This window comes from Stegodyphus dumicola, chromosome X1 (assembly GCF_044657685.1).
Source record: "Stegodyphus dumicola isolate Sdum_Otavi_A_Nest chromosome X1, ASM4465768v1".
NCBI lineage: Eukaryota > Metazoa > Arthropoda > Arachnida > Araneae > Eresidae > Stegodyphus > Stegodyphus dumicola.
Window position 1 is genome coordinate 150,400,115 of NC_140780.1, and position 24,606 is coordinate 150,424,720.

Here is a 24,606-nt window from a genome sequence, read left to right on the forward strand (position 1 = left end):
CATTTTGTTCTTGCATTCTTGCAAATGCTAATTGTAACTCTCTTGCTTTACTTTGTGCTGTGTTGTGTTGCGTTCTAAAGTTGAAACTGCTGAATAAAAGTTAAACTACAGTCCACTCGCAAAGATGTATTCTTATGTTTATTAATTTAAATTTAAGATACTGCTATGCTACGCTAAAATCCTAAAGAAAAATTATCCCTACCAATTCCGTAACAGAACAAAGAAAGAAATATTTTGGGAAAAAAAAGGGGGTGTGTGTAAAATTAATTTTATAGAGAAAACTGATGCATATTCTGAGAATTTTGAATATTCTGAGACAATTACATGGGGGGAAAACTCTTACCGTAATTTCGCGCGTATAGTCCGCGGACTATCTGTGTTTAAAATGTGAATTTTTGAAGCTGCGGACTATCCACCAGTGCGGATAATACGCTGGTTGTTCACGGTTAAAATCGTTGAAATTTAAAAAGCACGCTGTCATGAACTGCCGATGATCAACTATAAAAAAAGCGCGAGATTCCAAGAAAACATTCATATGTATCATATCGATAGTAAACCATAGAGCATAGTGCAGAACGAATGAGTAGTAGCAAGTAGAGCTTCTAAAGTCCAGGCTGGCGCATCAAGCGATGCCGGGATATGAGCAAAAGAAAGTCTTGTATAAGCAGTCACTTAGCGCAAACAGAGTCTTGTATCCCAGTATCCTTCGCACTGCTTTAGCGCAACTGCCGGGAGGGGGAAAAGTAGTTGATGCGTCAGCTCGGTTTTTAGGAGCCATAGTAGCAAGTACCTGGAGTACGAAAAAAAAGCGTGATTCGTTTACTTATAGCGTGGTTTGGCAACACCGAGTGAGTGGGGTCGAAGGTCACATTTCATTACCACTTATCACGAGGATAGCAAGTTGCACAGTATTTTGTCTTTCACCTTCGATAATGTTGATGAAACATCGCCGGAGTTTTACTGCTGAGTTAAACTCAAGGTAGTTGAGAAAGCTGAAAAAGATGGAAATAGAGAAGCGGGCCATTATTGGTTTAATCCTAGCATCCGGTGCAGACGAGATTTGGCTACTTTTGGCGACTTTATGACGAGCAGTAAAAATGGGACATATACGACGAGTAGTTAACGGGTCATTCAAAGAAAATATATAGTTAAACATAGTATATACTATGTATATAGTATATATACTATGTGTGTATAGTATATATATATAGTCGTTCTTTGGATCATTTTTGGTGTTGGCGATAATTTTCAAAGTCGCGCCAAGGCTGCACCGTATACTAGGATATTACCCCGAGAAAGCTGTGAGAAATTGGCGCAAACAAAAGGATGTGCTTAAAAAGCATGGGAATATTGCCGTATTAAAAAAACGTAATTTCGGACGTATAGTCCGCGGACTATCTGACGATTTTTGAAAATTTTTTTACATAAAATCGTGTCTGCGGACTATACGTTCGAAATTACGGTACTATGAAAAAATTAAAAAGGAGACCTTTTTAATTAATTACATAGCTAATTTTGCTTTTGCTAAGAGCTGTTTCGTAAATTGTGCTTTATAGCATTATACCTTGTTTATTTTTCAGATTCAAAATATTGTATAATAAGTTGCCAAAATGAAACTTTATAATATGACAGTGAAAAATAAAAATGTTCTTAATGTTATTTTTTAAATATAATTCCATTACCATTATTTTAATGAAATTTATCAATGTTAAGATGTTTTAAAAAAATCGTCGAAAAATTCTTCGATTTTAGAATTAAAAATTTTCTATAGAAGATCTTAAAATCCCCAACATGTTGACAAGTCACCAAATTTAGAACCGTTTTTAAAAGAATTCACATCCCCAAAAGCAAAAATTGCTTAAAAGCTCTTTATTACAAAAAAAAAAAAAAAAAAAAAAAAAAAAAAGAATTTTGAAATGCTTATGTTTCACTTCTTGCTTAGAAACTCAAGTAGTATCCCATCATTTATATTAGAAATAGAAACAAATTACAACCAATGAACCCATTCAAAAGATAAACATATATGTCAGTGAATTGCCACAAATATTCCACCAAAATGCTAATTCACACTCAAAATGGCAGTCGTAAAAACAGACAGAAATTTCATATGATTAAAATTAAGGACCTTCTGCTTTTTTGCCAAAATTAAGGACTTTTAAGGACCAAAAATTGATTTAAAAAAATCTAAGGACTTATACGGACTCTTAAGGACCGTATGAATCCTGTTAAATGTTAATAATAATGTAGAAAGTGATATTAAGAAATCTGCAAATGGTAGTAACTTAAGTGTTAAACAATTCTAAATGTTGATACTACTAATAATGTTGAAACATGTAGACCTAAGGACAAATGGCCATCTGAAAAGATAAACGATGAGTGAGACAGCGATGGTTTTGTATTACTGTGAAACACCGCCTGACCAAGTACGATTGTAAAAAGTAATGTTGAGCTGCCCTTAGCCAATAAATTTGAGAAATTAACCACAAATGAAGTAAATGCTATACTGATGACAATGTGCAAATAATCAATGATGACGCTATGGATACAACAACTGTTGTGAAGGTAAATACTAGAAAGGTAAGACCAATTACGGTCAAGCCTTAAGTAAAATATAGTGAATTTATGAAAATTTTGCGCAGAGATGTCAAATGCGAATTTGCCGGGAAGATAAATGGGGAACTCTTAAAAAAATTCCTAGTACTGAAGACTATCAACGTGCCTTAAATAAAATTGACCATTATGTATTATTAACCAAATTAGACAAACCGATACGTAGATTACCCACAGATCATCGAACAGAAGAAATTTATCAAGAAATGACCAGACATGGATTTAAAGTGCGTTGTGTGGTGCAAATGCATACGCTAAAAACTAAGCTCCCCATGCCTTTGTACCAAATTCAACTGGGGCCGAAAAGATTTACGACATCTTTAAATTTCTTGATTTTTATGCAACCATTAAAATGTATATAGTTAATGGAAGAGTTGTGCAGTGTCATATCTGCCAACACTTCCATCATTCCTCAGACACCTGTAAGATAAGGTCCAGGTGTGTTAAATGTGCCGGTCTGCACTGGACTGCTGACTGCATTAGCAAAGGAAGAGGAACTTCTTGAATTTTTTGTGGATTCCAATACCCCACTTGCAGTAAATAACAGAAAAATTATTCATTATGTTAAAAGTGCTGTTTATGACAAAATAATGATTGAATGGGTCAGGCAGTGTCCCAGCGAGGGTGTGACATTTATGGGTCCAATGCTAATGGCTCAAGCCAAAATATTTCATGAAGAAATAAACACTGAGTGCATATATTCAACAGGTTGATTAACCAAATTAAAAAATCACCATGGTATAAGACAAAAATTTCAGATGAAAATGCTTCAGCTGATACTGAAGCTGCTGAACAATTTTCAGATGAATTCATTGAACTCATTACTAGTGAACAATTATCCCTAGAACAAATTTACAACGCTGATGAAACTGGTCTTTTCTGGCAATATGTACCGCAAAATAGCTTGGCAACCTCTACAGAAAACGCTATAACTGGTGTCAAAGATTCCAAAGCGAGACTAACAATTTTAGCATGCATGAATGCTGCAGGAATGCACAAGTGCAAACTTTTTGTAATTGGAAAACATGCACGACCTCGAGCATTTAAAGGAATAACGATTTCCCCCGTTATATTCATGCAAATAAAAGAGCATGGATGAATGATTGGTTTGAAAATCATTTTATACCCAAGGCTCAGCGACATTTGAATTCGTTTGGTTTACATGATAACTTAAAAATAGTCCTGATTGTTGACAACTGTTCGGCACATACTTACTTCACTTAAAGTTTTAGTAAAGGATAATGTATCCTATTATTCTTCCCTCCAAATTGTACGTCTATCATTCAACCTACGAATATGGAAATAGTGCATGCGTTGAAATGCGAATATAAACTAGCATTTTTAAAATCTATGTTAAATTTCTTGAACAATGGCAAGACTATTGAAGACTTTTTGAAATTTTTAGCATAAAATCTGCTGTGTGGAGCATTGGAAGATCGTGGGAGGATGTGCCACCAGATACATTAAAAAATGCTTGGCATAATTTATGGCCAGCTACCATATTTCATGGTGAGGACGATGAAGATGATAGCCGCAAATTTGAAGGTTTTCGGACATCACAAACTAAAGGTGAAACTTTCCAGTTATTGGATTTTGTAAAGAAATGTGGAGAAGCGGTAATAAAAGACGATGATATAACAGAAGTTTTTCATTGTGACGACAATGCCTCAATCATCAATCAACGGACAGCGAAATCTGTAATATGGTTCTAGATCCAGAAAATACTGCTTCCAATAGTGAAGAAAGTGACAGAGGTTATTGAAAAAGAAAAAATTTCGATTGATAAGTTAGTCAGTATTCTCGACACAGCAATTACAGGACTTGAACAGTGGAACTTCATAACTGAACAAGAAATTATGTCTCTTTATAGAATTAAAGAGAAAGTATCAGCACAAAAAACGAAGCAACTTAACTTACATTGAAAGAAATTTTTAATAAAGTAAACAAATAAATATTAAGCTTTCTTTTGTAAATTTTGATACCCTTTAGATGATAATTGCTCTTTATTTCATAAATTACGGTTTCATATTTTTAATTGTATTTTCTGTATGCCATCTTACCAGATTTAAATTGATGATCTCTAATCCAGAAAAAACCCTAACCCGGAATCCTCGAAGTCTCGAAGACTTTGTACTGTATGTCCAAAGGCATATCACTTATGAATTTCCTAAAAAAAGTTTCAAGCAAACTGCCTGTACTCCAGGGCAACTGACAAAACCATTGACAGACTGTTTATTGTACTTGAAATTTTTTTTAGGAGCTATTTAGCTCGAACGGCAATGTAAACAATGCATAATGTATTCAATAGTGCTCTCATAATTATATGAAATCATGCACAGTACACAGATTATGTAACCTCCTGTTACCATTCTTTACTATATACGTCTCATACAGTCATTACTTGATGTATTTAGTTTTATTTAACTAACATTCACTGTATTATTTATATATACTGCAATTTGTTTTTCTCTGCTCTGCTCCTCTCATGGATTTGAGGTTCCATTATTCATACTTGTTAATGTACTTAATTTATTAATGTGCTTCCTATGACATTAATACATTCCTTACAGGTTAAGTCAGGAGCTCGACAGCTTTGTGCCCCCAGATTTGATTCACACGAATAATATTTTGGCTATCATATGCTTTTCAGTCATTACTTACTTACTCTCATATTAAAAAAAAAATATTAATTCTATCATTAATCATGTTTCTATATTTGCTTATGAAGGTTATTCTGTTGATATGTATTTGCAAATTTTTCAAAATATTCTACATGGGGTAGTGCCTTGAGCACAGGTACCCGGGTGTCGCAAACACTGTTCCACTGAAGGTGAATCAGAAATGATCTAAAATCCAGACTATCAGACAATAATAAAACAAAATAAAAAAAAATCCTCCACAATAATAATAACAAAAAGAAGCAGGTGTGCTATAAATGAGATTTTTCTCCAGCTGATTCCGCATGTCACTTTCAAACACATGCTGGTTAGAGTCACACCAGAACCAACAACAATGCACTGACTGGCACTGGATTGATGTTAGCAAGGATAACACTTTCGGCCCTTGAGTGGTTGCAAGTGGAAAACAGGGCCTGCCTTATGCACTTTGCCGCTCACTGCAATCACTGGTGTTCCTAAATTCTGCTGTCTGAAACTTCCCATATTCTAAAAATTTTGCCATCCCTAAATTTTACTGCCCCTTAATTCTTATGCCTAGTGTGGCCGCACTTGACTGCATTTGCTCTGGGTGTTGCCTGTGAGAGGTTAGCATTTTTTATCTGATCTAATAAACAAAAAAGCAAAGCCCATGTTGCCATGTCTACATTTCAGCTTACCAGATTTAAATTGAGTCGCGAAGGTGGTTAGGGGAGCTGGCTGTGATATTAAAGGGTCCGGGTTTGAATCCGGGAGAAGGCATGGTTGTAACTATTCGTCCCTTCAAAGGAGGCAATGGTGACGCCCATCAGGTGCCTCCACAATAAAATGGCCACTACTTCTGGCCACTTAGGAGTGGCCATTGTTGAATAGGCAAGTGCCCACTATTAGATTAAGATTTAAATTGATGATTTAAAATATGAAACTTTCCAAACCCAGTCAACAAAGTTTCGACAGTTCAGGATCTCGAACTTTGTACTGTACCAATCATGAAAAAAAAAAGTCAGAATGGAGGTAGTACACAGAAGGAATATGGTGTTAGATCTTCTACTGTTTGCAATACCAAAATGCAGAAAGAAAAATGACAAAATTTTATCTGAGTCTATTACTTCTAAAGGTCTCACATATTAAAATATACTCAGCAGATATATATAAAAAAAGAAGAAACTGCCTGACAAGGTGGATAGTTTGTTGTATAAAACTGTGCAAAGAAAACTTGTAACAAGTCCTATGCTAACAGAAGCCAAGCAGTTTAACCTAGAAATGAATTTGCTAACAGATAGCTGCTTTGATTATTTTATTTTCTGCAAATGCTTCAGGGAAACATACCCTTTGTTATTGCAAAATATATAAAGTGCAAAGCATTTTAGGATTTCATTGATTTGTCTGTAATTTATAAAGTTCAATCAAACATCTAGCTACAGAGCTATTTAATTTCCATTACATTGTATCAGCTGTTAAAAATTTATTGTGAAATGTTAACTTTAAAACTTTTCTGCTTTTTGACACATCTACACTGTATCCTACGGCATCTGACTTTGGGAAACATTGCTTCATATTCCGCCAAATACAATGGCCATGATCAAAGTAATAGATCAAGGAGTTATTTAAAACATTACACGCAAATACATGAACTCATTTGTGCTACATTTATTACATTCACTTTAGTTCAAACTTACCAATTCATTTCTGCACAAAAGATGCTATACTCAAAGCTACTATTGCTTGGGAAAACATGAAAACAATGTTACTAAAAGTTTGCCGAAAATTGCAGTCAAAATGCCATGAAGCATAATTCTACTGAAGGAAGTGAAAATATTGATGTTTCTATGACAATCATATTGAGTCATTGAAAACAGTTCTTCCTTTGGATGACCCATTTATCATATTTTCAAAAAATGATATTGAATAATTACTCTAAAAATTATAGATTTAAGTGCTAAAACTAAGTATTCGAAGCATGCCGAATTCATGCACAGCAAAAGTAATGGATGATGCAGAAAATTCAGTGATGGTCACTTGGCATGCACCTGATAAAGCATTTAACATTCGTGAAATTTTCTGAAAAAATTAAAATATAATAATAAACATTCATACTTTATGGAATCACTTTTTAAAAAAAATGATGATGCAGGAGGATGTTTGAACTTTAATTCAAGACTTCATACACTGCCAAGACTACTGTTTTCAATCCAAAAACTGATGAAATATAATTACAAATAAATTTTATGACATGTTTTTCATTCTCTATTTTTAGCATCCTCTAATGCACTTGAAAACACAGAATCCTTTTTTGACACTGAAGAGTTTTAGTTCAATAGCCCCACATAGCTAAGTCTTGGATTACCAAAATTATCAAACTTTTGCTATTCTTTTAAAACTTGATTGTAATTTTATTTAAAACAGTAGGCTTGTTTTTATTTTAAAATCTTCAAATAACATTCTGATCTTAAGATCAATATCATATTTCTACTCTGCATTTTCTACCCATATTTCTACTCTATATTTTTAAAAAACAGCATTCTGACCGCTTAACTTTTTCTATGTACCAGTTTTCTATGCATAGACGAGCAATAAAGATTTAATTTAAAACTTTAAACACGAATAAAAGTGAAAGACTGTCTTTTTTTTATTAAAATCAGTACACAAAAAATTACCAAAATCTTGCATAACCAAGGCTTATAATTACACATTTCAATACCTAACAAAATTCAAATACAAGTTAATCAAATCAAAACTTCTAGAACTGGATTATTGTTCATAATACTGAAGATACACATAGCTAAATTCAATTTACAAATTTTAATTTGGAATACCACACAGTCTACAAATGTGCAAACAAGGATAAAACAAAGATATGAATGCAAGGTCTTTGCCATTACAGCGACACAGGGAAAAATGTTCAGACCATTCAAAATAGAACATGATAAAGCCCCTAAAACTCTCCCATTGAAATGCACCAACTGATTTAGCATACACATTATTTACATTAAATTTTTAAATGATGTTTGGTATCAGCACATAACAAAATAATACATCAATATATCATTGCAATTATTGATTTGGATTTTAAATTATAATTTTGAGAACTGAAAGCTTAATTTTAAAGACAAGTATTAAATAACTCTGAATTTAAACAACACAGAGATAACTTCTGGAAAAATTAACACTCACCATTTTTTCTCTTTTAGCTAAATCTACATTATGTATTCCTACAAGCAAGCTGTAATCCATGATTTTGAAACTTTCTAATACCTATGAGATAAAATCAAAATGCACCAAAAGTAAATACAGCAAACAGAAGTGTTATAAAAAATTTGTAAAAAATAAAAAGATTTGCTCACACGACAATCACGTTGTATTGTCTTTATTAAAGCGTTATAAGTATCACTCTCCAATAATATTCCTTCTGCATGGCGTTCCATAAAATCCAGATCTTTAAAAGTAGGTGATGCTTTTTTCCTTTCATGTTTGCTTGCTTTACGTTTATAAGTGGATCCCTTAAGGTCATACTTTTCATGTAAACGTATGAAAGATGGCAGCAAATTGTTCATTACCACAAGTCGTACATTTTTACCTCCACACTAAAGAAAATGAAAAATAATAATGCACATGAATATACCAAATTGAAAACAAATACTGAACATTTATACACACACATACACACACACAAGGTAGGCACAAATTAACTCACCAAATGAAAATTGTTTATAACTTTTTTTAATACTTAAACAATTTTAACAAAACAAAAATGCAATATGTTCCTTACAATATGAGAATTTATTACATGATATATCATTTATGTCAATGCAGATATCAGTGGCAGACTATTGCACGTCTAACCTGGCATGAATGAGCTCAGATTGCATCTCGGTATTAAGTATGGCAGTCCGTGGTACAAGAACAGAGATGCTGACAAAGTGTAAAAAGCTCAGAATGCCTCAGATGATGCAAAGACCATAAGGAATTACCATGTGAAGCTAAAAAATGCAGCTTCTGTAGCAGATATCATGAGAAGCAAACACCCTTCTACATTCAGGATAGAGGAAAATTTGCATGCAGTTCAGGAAATGTTCCTTTGAAATCCTCAGAAAGACATCGCTCGAAAGTGGCTTAATCCATCACATAATGCTAACCATTCTGAAGGAAGAGATGAATTTTTATCCATGAAAACCACATTACTGGCAGGAATTATTGCCGGAAGACTGTGATCAATGCTTGGAGTATGGAGTGACGATGCATGCTTGGTATGAAAACTGGTCTGATCTCTTTAGTAATATCCTTGGATCAGATAAAGATGTGTTCCATGTTCCAAAATTTCACAACAAATGCCGAATAGTATCTTGCTATGCTTGGAGATCATGTTCTTGGTATTGTATCCATGTAGAACAATTATAATAATCTAATCTTTATGCAAGATGAGAACCCTGCCTGACACTGCAAGTGGCTTGATACCCATTTTCCATGATGCTAGTTGGGACGTTGAGGCCCACTGGAATGGCCTGCAAGACCAGACCTAATAGCCTGCGACTAATCTCTTTGGGGAAGTGATGCTAGTTGGGACGTTGAGGGAATGGCCTGCAAGACCAGACCTAATAGCCTGCGACTTCTCTCTTTGGGAAAGTGCACAAAGTTTATTGCATCAAACAAAAACTCTTGATACAATGGAGGAGAAAATTCACCACATTCTTGCAAATGTAAAGCAGTAGCTGCAGAAGTCTTGCAAACATCCCCGAATATTTAGAAAAATTAGGGACAAATGGTGATGCTTAAGCGGAATTTTAGTAATGCATAACAATTCCTACATTGTAAGGAAGAAAATGCTTTTTGTTTTACAAAAAAATAACATGCTCTATTTCAACAGACAAATGTTGGTCAGCACAAAGTTTAGTAACATAAAGTACAGAAATTAAACATCTCGAACAAATATTTATTATTTTGATTACTTTTTTAATATCTAATTGCAGAAAATACATATACTTTTAGATGAACATTCTAGATAACTACTGTTCTGCATACATGTATGTTTGTTTGTTAGTATGCAATACTTGGTGGGCAAGGAGATACGATTTACAATACAAATCAACAGGGTTTGTTGCTAGCTCTAAACAAGTGGTTTACAAACTTTTCAGCTTGTGACAGATTTCTTTATTTTCTCAAGCTTCTCGATTACAATAAATATATTTTTTGTTTCCTTATGGCCATTCCACATGACACTTAAGAAAAAGGGGGTCTAAATCGGTGTTTTCGCAAAAAGAATAATACTGGTGCCTTGGGTGTATCCGGCATCAAAGGGCTTTAAGTTTCAAGAAAAGAGCAGTAATTCACACAAAAACACACTACACTTCCTCCCTTCAAATATTATTTTCAATATATTTAGCAAAACAACATTTTGACAAAACAAAAAAATCTCTCATAAATTGTCGAACTTGATGATTTACATCTACTACCAACATATTTTAATGAAAACACTGATAAGCTATAAGTTGCCAGTAAACTCATCCATATCACTGTTTAAATATTAAAATATAGTCAGAGTTGTAACACTATTAAAAATTATGTAGCTGATATGCACATACATAAATGCAGTGTATATAGATATATTTTATTAGAGAATAAATACTGTGTTTACTACCTGCATTGATAATTTATTGCAAATAACAAATTTAACTTTTAAAAATAAAATTATAATTTTTTTCTCTAAATATGAATATTATTACTATGAGGCCCTACAAAAAATTATTTCAAATAAGAGAGAGCAGTGATACAAAAAGGCTTAAGAAATAAGGTCTAAAATGTACTGGATTGCTGACCTAATCCTATATATAAGAAACTCCAACTCAGAAATAACAGAGAGTTCATCAAGTGTCATTCATTCACGATATCCTTGGGGATATAAAGAAAATGGCAACTCGGGCAGTTTGTTGCCAAAAGTTGCTGGCATGAAAATAAAACCGATTACTGTTAAAATTTCACATGTGAGCATAATTTACATTTTTCTTAGCATATAAAATTTATCACTACAAAATTGAGCTTTCTGTTGCTAAAATTCCCAGTACTTTTTTTCAGGTTGCCATCAATGGTAAAAGATACATATTTTTATTCTGAAAGATATACACAGGGGAAGCATTATTGCTTAAATACATATTAAATAGATTGCTTCTAAATAGATTACTTTTGCATGTTATTTTTGATGATGAAGTTGATGTTTGATGCAAGCTAAGCTGCAATCATGGCCAGTTGCATATCTTTTATTGTTGGTATCATATTGTTGATGGATTGGATTATTCAATTATGGCAAAGCAGACGAGGGATATCTGCCTAAAGGGAGGGATGCCTCTGTGGAGGACTTTTTGAGGGAAACTGGCTCATATACATGTTACACATGGGGAAAACCATAAAAACGCCCGTTCAGCCAGCCCGTTCACGGGATTCAAACCTTGGATCGAATTACTAGTGTTCAGCATCTTTACCGCTTTGCCGTTAGTGGGCCATATTGTTGATGGAAAAACAGCTAAATTTGAAGGGGGGAAGTGTGCCTCTTCCGAATAGTTATGTTGAAATTATATAGCAATTTTTAACACCATTAATGGCTGAAGCCCTGTGCCAGTGTCTGCGTCATTAGCACTATCTAAGAACTGAAACAAGATTTGATTCCGAAATGATGAAATTTAGAGTTTATAAGCCTGTTACTACCTCTAGAATAGAATGGAGAAATAACAAATTAAAAAAGTACACTAAGGGGCACTTGTAAATTAAAGTTAGGATTTTTGTTTTACAAATTCTTGATCTTATATATGTAATGAAAGCAAAATGTAAGAACACTGAGATGTAGAAACATAGCAGTGTTGCTTGACACAAAACATAGATCCATACCGAAGAGGAAACTTGGCAGCCAAGGCAGTTTAAATCTTGATTTTATTACAATAAACATGTTGCAGCCACAAACAACTTGGCACAATGTTTGTGCTTATTTCAAAACTATTTACACTTTTGATACTATGGTGATAGGATGAGGGCACAGCAAAATTGCATCCAAGCAGTATCACAGAGAAGCTAAAGTATGCGTTTATCCAATACGGTAATTTGTAAAGAGAAAGGTTTTGGTTTACGTTAAAAAGGTTCCAGTTCTCGGAGTTTAGGTTTCCAATTAACTACATCATCCACGTTATGCAAACTCTTGGCATAGATTAATCTAAAAATGGTGCAGTCCAGAGATGCTGTTATTTTTAGAATAGAGAAAAAGTGAGGAGTTAAGAAGCTGATGAACATATTTTTTTATCTTATATATCTATACACCTAGTGTTAGTATAAAAGTAATTGTGCAATGAAATTTATTCAGTACTAGTGTCCATTTGTTTTTATCTATTTTTTTATTTCAATAAGAGGCAATTTTATATTTTCTTATTGTATATTTTAACTTGGGACCATCTATAATACATGCAGTCTATCACAAAAACTGCATTTGTCAGCATTTCTGAATGCAAAATTTCTATATGGAAGGATTACAGGGAAAAAGAAGACCTCACAATTGTCAATCACAATGCAGTAGAGAATAAGTCAAAGTACTGTCTCCAGAATCTGGCCAGCATTCATACAACTGGAATCTGTTCCAGATGTATTCAGAAATATTGCCATCATTCTAGAATCATAAAAGATCAATACATAGTTATAACAATTACAGGCAATTTATATTACACGACCAAACTAGCAAATTACTTCTACTACAGTTCACAAACAAGGATAACCAGCTGAACTGTGTCTCACTTATTTTTATTTACTCACATTCTTGGTGCATTTTTCTCAGTAATTCGATCTATACTTATTATGTATTTTGTAAAATCTTTGATCTGAGGCATTTATTACATCTGCATGAATTTTCGTTCATTTTGAAAATGATAAATTTGAATTATGAGCTGATAAGTACCCAAAATGTTAAAATAGCTAGACAAGAACCAATGATAAAAGCTGAAGATTTACCCACTGAACATCAGGGCTATTCCATTTTTTGACAATTTGGCAACAGTTGTAAAGTTTTCCAGAAAAAATGCCTGTAATGCAACAAGCAATTTTTTTTACTCAGTAAATATCCTGTTAATTGTGCAAGTTGGCAGATATCCTGCAAAGTTGTACCAATCATTCCTGCAGAATTTGATATCAGGCTTTGAAGAGCAACACTCAATTCTAAGTTTAGACTGAGTCTGGATTACACTGATATACTATTGACAATATCACTCAGTCAATTTAAACTTAGAAAGATTTTGTAACCTACAATATATACCATGTGTTAAGAATTTCAGCTTTTTTCTCTGTTTTTTTGGGCTGTGTTTCTCATACATTATACTTAAAAAAGAAATCACGATTCTCATTTCCTTCTATATTTTCCCTTCTTACCTCAAATCTTGATGAACCCATTGTTTGCAACAAGATTATATGGTATCTGGGAAAGCCTTACTAGTTAAAGAAATACTGTTTACATTCAGAGGAAATTTACCCTGAAAACAGAATGACTTAATAATAAAAATAAAAAAGTCATGAAATTTTCTACAGTTGATTTTGTAAAAGAGAGACAAATATCCTTAGGGGTTATTATTCTATAAAACATACAGATACATTCACTTTCTTTATAACTGATGTAATGATTTATAAAATTTCATCTTCTGTTTACAAAAATAAACTCATTTAAATCTCCAACAAAGAAACAGTGAAGTGACAGAAGGATAAAATTACTAATGCTTGCATTTTCAACATGCAGATATTGGGCATCACTAAAATTAAAACATAGCAGCATCTAAATTAAAACAATCTAAGCCAAAAAAAAATCTAATTTGAAGCACATAATACCCCATTGTAATTCTTCCCCAAGATATACCACCAAGTTACACATTACAGAAAAGAAGATTAAATTATTTACCTCTCTACACCTCCCCAAAAGCAGCACACATTAGGATTTAGAAAATACACTCATGTCCATAAATTAATGATAATTTGGAATCAAGCGGAAATCGAACTCTAAAATAAATATATCACCTGTAAAATCACTGCACACATCTTCAAGAATCATATGCAAATTTCAGGAAGTAATCAGATGACACCGATGGTACGTCACAATGACGAGAGTGTAAGAGAGTGATATATAAGGAATACAGGCAAAGAAGTAGGATTGTTCGCAGGCGCTTTATAAGCATTTCAGTGTAATAACCGAATAGTTATGACACAAAGGACGCATTTGGATGATTTTTTACGTGGTAGAATTATCGGCCGTCTGGAATGTGGGCGTATCCAACTGGAAGTATCAGACGAACTTGGAATTGCCCAGAGTGACATCTCCAGGCTTTGGCAACGATTCCAAGATGATGGTAATGTGAGTAGACGTTACAGCACAGGTCGCCCCAGAGTTACAACGCCAAATGAGGACCGGTATTTGGCAGTTACTGCCAAAGAAACAGGCGGAGCACAGCATCAGACGTGTCTCATCAGCTCTCTTCAGCCACTGGTACGACAATTTTAAGGCAGACCGTGTACAGACGCTTAGGGCAGATTGGTCTATATGCTCGTAGACCTGTCAGATGCGTTCCACTTACTGCAACTCACTGTCGCCTGCGGTTAGCCTGGAGTAGAGAGCATGCATTGTGGACACCGCAACAGTGGGCTTGTGTGATGTTTTTCGATGAGTCCAGGTTTAGCTTGCAGTCTGATTCTCGCCGGACTTTTATATGAAGAGCTCCAGGTACCCGTTACCACCAAGAAAACATCATTGAACGACACCGTTACGGTGGGAGTGCTCGTTTGGGGTGGAATTATTCTGGGTTCCAAAACTGACCTGCATGTTCAAATTGGAACCATGGCAAGCCAAATCTAGCGGAACATCATTCTGGAACAACGTGTACATTTGTTTCAGGACGCCATGGGCGCACAATTTGTGTTTATGGATGACAACGCCCGTCCTCACTGTGCAAACATCGTAAGCGAATGCCTTCAATTGGAGGATATCACCCGTATGGACTGGTTAGTGCTTATTACACTTATTACAGCCAGTGCAATCTCTCAAAATAACAGAATTTTTTATTCACTTTTTTTTTTTTAAATTCTTGCATTAAGTTTGTGAAAATTATTCAAGCATGAAAAAGTCATACTGTAACACTTCGAATAAACAAGTGTGTGTGTGTGGGGGGGGAACATTTAAAAACTTTCCATCAACATTTACATGGTATACTTAATACTGTAGAGATATGACAAACTTTGATAAATCTTGTGCATTAATTTTTTGTTGAAGAGCTTTGATGACAAATTTATTAGTGGTAACTAATTTTACAAAATTTTAACTGTTGCTTTATGTACTCTATAAATAAAGAAATAAGCAAAATTTCTGGGATAATAATGGCAAATAATCAGTAATTTCAATAAATGTTTCAACACAGAAATTTAAACATAAGATTACTTAAAACTAAATAAAAATACATTTTACTATTGCTAGTACACAAACAATCATCAAGTAATACTAACCTGATAGCAGTACAATCCAAAAAATTTTGGCAATAGTGTGCGGGGATTCTGATTTAGATTCTGTCAAGAAAGAAACAATCAATGATGACTTAAACCTTTTTATATGTGAAAACTAGCAAAAAATTTTTAAAACAAGTTTTAACAGTCTTAAAATAATAATTTTATTACACAATCACTATTGTAAATTTACTAAATGATGTTTCATCACAAGTCTTGTACTCAAGGTACATCTTTTGAAATGGTTAAACATGAAATTCTGAATATTGCTTGTGTCTGTGATATGGTATGACATTTTACACATGTTACGTACAAAAACAGCCATACCTTATTAAAACTCACTTTAATCATGATAACTGCCAGCTTTCAGAACATAATCAGTCCTTTGAGTCTTGCTGTATTAAGCTACATTTGGATGAAATCATTTATGAGAAATGGGCAAGAGGCATTTCAAATAGGAACTCCGTCTCAATTTTCCCAGTACTTCAGAATAAGTCACTAGAAAAATACTATGAATATGTCTTACTTATCAGTCTAAAATTACCAGTTACATGATGAAAATGAAGTTTCTCAATCCCACCTAGTAAATTAGTAATTATATTTCCAACTTATATACATGGAAGCCAAAATTTTGAGCCAAAGCTTTAGTAGCACTACTTTTGATCCATTATCACAGATGGCAACACCAGAAGCAACCTGTATTTCCCAGAAATGCATTCTCATAGAATCAGTTTAGAAATTTTACATCTGCAGTATTTTATTCAAAAATCGAAACACCAATTTTAGCGCATTTCAACAAATTGGATAGAAACAGGAAAACTTGAAAATGGATGTGAGGAATATTTGATTTCTATTTGGCATCAGTTATTTACTGAAGACGGTAACCTATATAAACAAAATTTTTTTCAATAAATTTCATTAAAACTACATTTGATCACGTTTCATAAAGACTATATTTATTTGCCGGCCACACGGAAAGTTCACTGCCAGGCTCAACATGTTAATATTTTTTCTTGTAATACAATTAATTAACAATTTTCAAAAGAAACCTAATCAAATTTATAATCTTGAATGCTCTCTTCGATAATTTTCTAAAAAACAGATTTAAAATTTCTTTGTCATGCTTAGATAAATTTTCTTAAATCCAGGACTAATTACATGATAAAACTAAATGTTGATTCTGGCCTAATAACAGTTCTTAGATTTACAAAGGACTCGAAGCTACTTTGTTTCAGACAGTATGCAGAATGTTAATAGACAACTACTCTTAAATTTTGAGAAATGCTGGAAAAATGAAATTTAATATTGCTTATGAATTATATAAAAATATTTCTTTCCTGAAACTATCCAAGAAAGCACAGTGCTTAAAATTGTTCAATAGCATACAGCTGCAAACAAGAGAACATTTCAGACAGGCATACAGAAAATTTCTTTTATGCTTTTATACACACTTCTGACACAATATCAAAAAAGTTAACATATGTACACTAAATTCAAAAGTTTGAATGTTTAAAATTACGTGACACACAATGAAAATATAAATTTAGAACAAAAAAGTTCCCCCTCCCTGTACTATGATTCAAAAATACAGAAACAGAAATGGAAATAATGTAGAAAATTTTGGATCATACCATGTAATAACCTGGAAGAAGCTTTTGCAAAAATTCAGCCTCTTTATGCTGTACAGTCTTAATGATAAATTCATCATCATCAGTTAGATAAAATATGCTACCAGACGCTCCAGGATTAGTTAGTTCTCTCATAGGATAATTGCATAGTGAAAGCTGAAAAAAAAAAAAAAAATGTGCCAAAAATTATAGTGAGACTTTCATATTGAAAGCATGCAACAAATCCAGAGCATAAATAATATTTTGCACAACATATACTGACAAACCAAAACATTATGTCCATCCCCACATTTTTCAATGAACTCATCTGGATGATAAAAAAGGCATTAAGTGGGAATGGTATTTTACTGCTGCTGAAGAAAGTAAGTAATTATTCTTACACTTAACTTTTGTGAGTGACGGGAAAGATTGCTGATCTAAAAGAATCTGATAGAGGGCAGACTGTAATGCCTGAAGACAGAATGAATATCTGCAAAACTGGTAGGTTGTTCATGATCTCCCAATGCTGGTAATTATGCAAATTGGATAAATGATGATGAAACCACCAGTAACATGCCAAGGTATTGCACATCCATGCATCATGAAAGAAAAAGGACGTCGGAGACTGTGCTGCTTGGTTCCGCAAAATGGGTGCCTAAGTGACTCAGCTGACAGTCCAATATAATGCAGAAACAAGGGCAAGTGTTTCTAAACACACAGTTCAGCAGACACTGCTTGATATAGGACTGTGCAGCAGATCTTCCACTTGTGTGCATCTGCTGACTCAGCCTCGTCAACCACACCTACAGTGGGCCCGGGAACGATGAGAGTGGACCATGGATAAACAGAAGACGGTTGGATGAATCAAGATTTCTTATTCATCACATCAATGGTTGTGTCACTGTACACTGCCATCCAAGCAAACAGTTCCTCACTCCTGTACAGCAGGCCATACACAGGCTGGTGGTGACAGTATTATGCTTTGAAAGACACTTTCATGAACAGCTCTGGGACCATTAGTTGTAGTAGAACAAAGCATGAAAGCTATGGACTATCTGAACATAACTGTGGATCATTTGCACCCTTTCATGGCATCTGTCTTTGCAATTGGAAATGGAATCTTCCAGCATGACAATACTCAGTGTTACAAGGCTCGAACTGTGTTGGAGAGGTTCGAGGAGCAAAGAATGAATTTAAATTAATGCCACGGTCACCTAACTTAACAGATCTTAACCAGATACAGCACATTTTGAATGTCATGGAGCTACAGCTCAGAGCTCAAAGAGGACCATGCCAGAGTATCTTGACTTTGCATGACCACTGCTAAACATTTGGTACAACCTGTCTCCAGTCATCTACTAAGAACTTGTGGCATCTATGCCAAGACGAGTTGCAGATGTTTTGCAGGCCAAAGGTTGCGCAACATGCTATTGAGCAGACGGTCATAATGTTTTGGCTCTTCAGTTTAAAACTACTTTAATGGTTAACAGCAGGTCATAAGCATCTCCCCCCACAAAAAGATAATTATTTTAGATTATTACAATGAAAGTGTAAGATTTTTAATAACCAGTTATCACAAATGTAATTGAATAAAAATTTTTATTAGACATTAAGCTTGAAACAATATACAGTGTTAGTCGGAATGTAAAATGTTTTCTCTAACTTTCAAATGAATTGTACCTCAAATCTGACATATATTGCAAAACACCAATCAGCTGAGGTCTTCGTTAATTAAACCAGCAATTAATATAAAGAAATTAATGAAAATAAGCAGTAACATTAGAAAGAGTACAATGAAAATGAGTAACATTGGTGAATTTTCTCACCAGCGATTGTGACAATCGTTTGGCATTTATTATTCCTTTAATGGCTTTACTATTGCGTATCACAATAAAAGATGTGTTTTAATGCAAGTTAAATATGAAATTAACTAAAATTAAAATCAGACACTAACTGAGTATGAACTCATTGGCTCAAAGTCAAAAAAAAAAAAAAAAAAAAAGGGGGAGGGGATGTGAAGACAGCACTCAAGATATCATTTCAGAATGTCTAAATGTAGAAAGCAGCAAACCAAGTTTTCAAGTTGTTGAAATACTTGCATTCTCCCTCGCATCTGTGCAGTATTGAAAAGGGAGATAAATTCAAATATATACAAATCCTAATAGCAACCAGATGTATTGTCGTGGCTATCTTTGTGGTTATTGTTCTGGCTATCATTGCAGTTTTGGTTGTAGCAGTAGCTTTTGCCTTTGTGAAGAAGTGTTTCAAGGTGTGGAATGCTGATGTGGACACAGCTATCAAGGATACATACGGCACTAGAAATTTTTGCAAGAAAATCAGGAGAAACTGAGGTCATGCTACACGGTGACATTAAAAAAACCTCCAAACTGACTTTAATTCACTTTACAATATATGGTTCAAGTTATTGAACTATATAAAATTGAATTCCTGCATAAAATATTGCTGTGTGTGTACAGGTTTGCAATGGATTAAATGCACATAGAACGGATATTAGCTTGATAAAATTTATTTTCCCAAAAGAAACACTCTACACTTCTGGAATTATCCACAGAAGCACTCGTACAGCTCTTCCCAATATTACAGAGCATTATCATTATATACATTTCAAACTACTATGAACGTTAGACACAATGCAAAGCGTATCTAAAAGGCAAAGCTCTCTTGGATATCTCAGTATGCCAAAGACAGCTCTGAATTAATAACTGATAGCTGCTCCAGATCCAAATGGCCCTACCCTGGCTGCTCAGAAATTTCTAGTCCACTTGAAACCACTGGAAGGCACACATGCATGAAGTGATGTATAACTGTCGAACATACCCACAGCCACACAAAGGGACCAATCACAGCTACTCAACCACACTCACACAGGGATCGGACCAAAACGTCTTCAAACAGTTGCCAAGTCTGATGTCCCCTGCCAAATTTGGCGAACAGTCTGAAAAAACCATTCCCAACACTGTGACCCTGTCAACTCATCGAAATAGCCACCCCCCCAATTCCACACCTCCAGCAAAGCTCCACTCTCCCCAGACCCCATGTCACATTATACAAGATACGTAATTTGCATATATACAAAATTTATAACACTGCTGCCTTCCAACAGATTACAGTACGATCCCTGCACAGGAAGCCACATAACTAAGGGAAATGAATGCAATATTAAAATTTAAACAAATAACATACAACAAATCAAATACTGAATCCATAATTAAATGCATGAATTTACTAATTTGTAGACAAACAGATCATGGTCTTACATTATGGCCATAATAAGGGGCTAGCCTGCTGTAATGAACAATTTTAGGCTTAGAATTTGATATTACATGGATCCAAATTACGATGTTCAGCCAGTTTAAAACTGTGTAAGGACTATCCCAGGGAGACTGTAGTTTAGAAGAAAGTCCTTTCTGTCGAACTCATCTGCTCCGTTGCCATGTTAAGTTGATCTTGCACAAAATTGTGTATCCCTTCAAATCGTGCCTAGAGATCTTGAATGTACTCCTCACGCCATGAAGGTGTATCCGGAGGACAACCAAACAACAGATCACAAGGCAGACACAGGTACTGACAGAAGAGCATCTGGTATGGGGAATAACAGGTAGTCTCATGGACAGCACTGAAACAGGCCAGTGAATACAGAGATAACTTCTAGTCTCAGTCTGGTTTCTGCTGGAAACCATCAGTGAGATGTTATGGATTCATGTATAGTGAGATGTTCAGGATGGTTTGATTTAACTGCTCTACCATGCCGTCTGACTGTGGATGCAATGATGTCATTTGGATTTTGTCTATGCCAAGTAATTTACAGAGTTCTTTAATTACAGCCAAGATGAAATTCCTTCCTTGATTGGACCTCTCGAATACATGCTGAGGGGGCTAACCATTATACCACGAATGCATGCAGAAAGGAGGAAGAAAATACGTTATATACTCAACCTTTTAAAGGGGACCCAGTCGACAAATCCTGATGGTGAGGAATTATTGTCCAACACCTTTAAGTTCAGGCACCACTGTAAAGTCATTAGGTTACTTTGAAGCGGGAGACTTGAAAAATAAGCAATGTCCTAACTGGGACTCAAATCTGGACCTCTCGAATATGCACCAAGTGTGCTACCGTTACACCACAAAGGCATACTCGAAGGAGGGAGAAAATACCTTATATACACTCCCCCCTTTTAAAGCGTGGCTAGAGATTAGGAGATTCAATGGCCAAACCCTGGTGATAACAAATTATTGTCTCCCACTTTTTATTTTGGGTGCCATTTTTGAAGATTCATTAGGTTATTTCAATGTTGGTGGGTGAAAAATGAAAAATGCTTTGCCCTGGACCTCTTGAATATGCATTGAGTATGCTTCAAATTATGAGGTGCGACCGACACACACACACAAAAAAATGAGACTGTGTAGCTTGAAAAAAGTGAAGTTGGGAACAATTGTTTAGGTGATGTCATCCCACACACCTTCTCTTCCCATATGGTCAGTTTCGACTTAATCGATCACACCAGCTGGGAGTACTGCATCTTTGAGTGAACAAGTACAACTGCATTCTGCTGGAAAAATGTCTAACGCAAAATCCGAACAGTGAATTAAGATAAAGTTTCTTGTGAAACTTAAGAAATCAGCCACAGAAAAAATTTCAAATAATCACTGAAGCTTATGGATATGAAACTTTGTCTCATGCACGAGTGTTTGAATAGCATAAGTGGTTTTCAGGGGGGGGGCAAAATGGAAGATGATGAATGAGCTGGGTGTCTAAAGGTCAGTGATTAACTGACCAAAACATTGCCAAAGTTCATGATGTGATCCAGGTGAACAAAGATGAAGCGTTTGTGCAGTGGCGGAGTCGGTTAACTTGGATAGGGAACCTGTTCAATGCATTTTAACTGACGAATTTCACAAGAGGAAGATTAGTGCAAAGGCTGTTCCAGAAGTTCTGTTCGATGACCAAGAACAGTACCGTAAAAACGCCTGTGTGGACATGTAAGAATGCATTGCGAATGAGCCAAATTTCTTGGAATATGTTGTAACATGTGATGAGACATGGATTTTTACCTATGACCCAAAAAGTAAGGGCCAGTTGATGCAGTGGAAGTCTCCAGGAGCCCCCCCCCCCAAGACCCAAAAAAGAACGCATGTCAGAATCAAAATTCAAGACAATGTTAATTGTCTTCTTCGACATTAAAGGAATTGTAATGACTGAGTGGATTTCCAGTGGTCAGACTCTTAATTAACACTACTATCGGGTTGTCCGGAAAATAATGCAGGCTTTTGCAATTTTTTACCTTTCTTGTACATTTTTAGCAACAAAAATATTTTGAATTACATTGGTTTATACATTATTTTGAAGCTCTATTTTCACTCTATAATAATCATTTTGTTCTAATATTATTTTTAAAAATATTTTCTAGGTGTTTTTGTTTAGATGTCAAAAAGGGATTTTTAGCAAATTTACTTTTATGAGTACAAGCTAGGCCACAGCGCAGCACAAACGGCTCGAAATATCAACGAAGTACGGGGCAAAAAAGTGTTAATCAATCTACAGTTCAACAGTGGTACCAAAAGTTTCACCGTGGAGAATTTGAACCCATGCACTACTGTTTGAGAGCTTGCGGAGGAGCTTGGCGTAAGCAAAACAACAATTTCTGATCACTTGAATCATATAGGAAAGTTAAAGCTCGATAAGTGGATGCCTCACGAACTGAGCGAAAATAAAAAAATCACTGTTTTGAAGTGTCGTCTACTCTTCTCCACAACAGAAATGACCCTTTTCTTGATTGAATGAATCATTATGTGCAATGAAAAGTAGATTCTCTATAACAATAGGCGGAATTCGGCTTAGTGGTTGGACCACAGTCAGCAACCACAACACCGTCCAAAGCCAAATTTGCACCAAAAGAAAATTGTGGTGACTGTTTAGAAGTTAGCGGCCAGTCTCATCTACCACAGATTCCTAAATCTGGGTGAAACGATTACAGCAGATAAGTACTGTTATCAATGAAATGCAACAAAAATTGCAATGCATGTGCCCGGCATTGGCCAAAAGAAAGGGGCCATTTCTTTTTTACGACAAAATGCTCTGCCACACGTCATGCAACTTGACCCTACAGAAATTGAACAAATTGGGATATTAGACTCTCCCCCTTCCCCCACATTCGCCTGACCTCTCGCCGACCGATTACCACTTTTTCAAACATCTGAAAAACACTCTGCAGAAGAAGTGTTTCAGAAACCAAGACGAGGCCAAAAACATCTTTAACAACTTTATCGTGTCCAGAACTCCAGAATTTTATTCTACCGGCATAAATAAACTTGTATTTCGCTGGCAAAAATGCATTGATTCAGCTGGTGCTTATTTTTATTACAACAACATTGTTTTTTGAGTTGAGTTTTGCTTTAAAGATATAGGTTAAAAACCTGCATTATTTTCCGGACAATCTAACACATTGAAGTACTAAAGAGATTTCATGAAAAAATTAGGAAAAAAGGCCACACGTGTGGAGTGATGGATGGTTGCTGCACCAGGATAATGCATCTGCTCACATGGCCCTATCTGTCAAACAGTTTCTGACCAGCAAAAACATTACTGTGATCGGGCATTCTCCTTATTCACCTGATTTGACTCAATGCGACTTTTTTTTTATTTCTTAAAGTTAAATCTTACTTAAAGCGAACCCATTTTACCTCAGTTGAAGATGTTCAGGCAAAAACGAAGAATCTTCTGAAGGGTCTTCCAAAAAACCTTGCCCCAGAACTATTACCAGCAACGGCAGCACCAAATGCAGAAGTGTGTGAATGCCGAAGGAGACTATTTTGAAGGTTATGTTACGGGGAACTGATTCTGTAAGTACAATGATTAATTGGACCAGTCTATATATATATATATATATTTGTTGCACCTTGTACACTATGAAGGAGGGAAGGGAAAAAAGGGAGAAAATACCTCATAACTACTTAAATTATACTTCTCAATTTTTACAAAATTGATACACCTTAAAATACCAGAACAAGAATATCTGTCATTTAAAACATTCTTGTAAATAGAAGCATATGTCTATGACTAAAGGTTAAAAAAAAAGGCAGTATAAAGTATATAAGGTATTCTGTGGATATGGTGTATATATCACAAAGAATAATTACCATCCTGAATTTATACAGAGAAACTAATTCACCCACAAAAGGGTGTAAAGAATAACTTCATGGATGAGAATATA

General features: G+C 34.8%; 1 protein-coding gene across 8 annotated transcripts in view; it reads right to left on the minus strand.

Annotated features, from left to right (window-relative positions):
• LOC118183889 (phosphatidylinositol 4-phosphate 5-kinase type-1 alpha-like) overlaps positions 1 to 24,606 on the minus strand; it is a 488,382-nt gene that overhangs the window by 110,217 nt on the left and 353,559 nt on the right. For all 8 annotated transcript variants that reach the window (XM_085807847.1, XM_085807846.1, XM_085807843.1 and 5 more), the window contains 4 exons: positions 17,399 to 17,551; positions 15,771 to 15,830; positions 8,609 to 8,848; positions 8,439 to 8,519 (listed from right to left, as the gene is read on the minus strand). In XM_085807847.1, the coding sequence (XP_085663973.1) occupies positions 8,439 to 8,519; positions 8,609 to 8,848; positions 15,771 to 15,830; positions 17,399 to 17,551 (534 nt within the window). The remainder of the gene's footprint in view (positions 1 to 8,438; positions 8,520 to 8,608; positions 8,849 to 15,770; positions 15,831 to 17,398; positions 17,552 to 24,606) is intronic.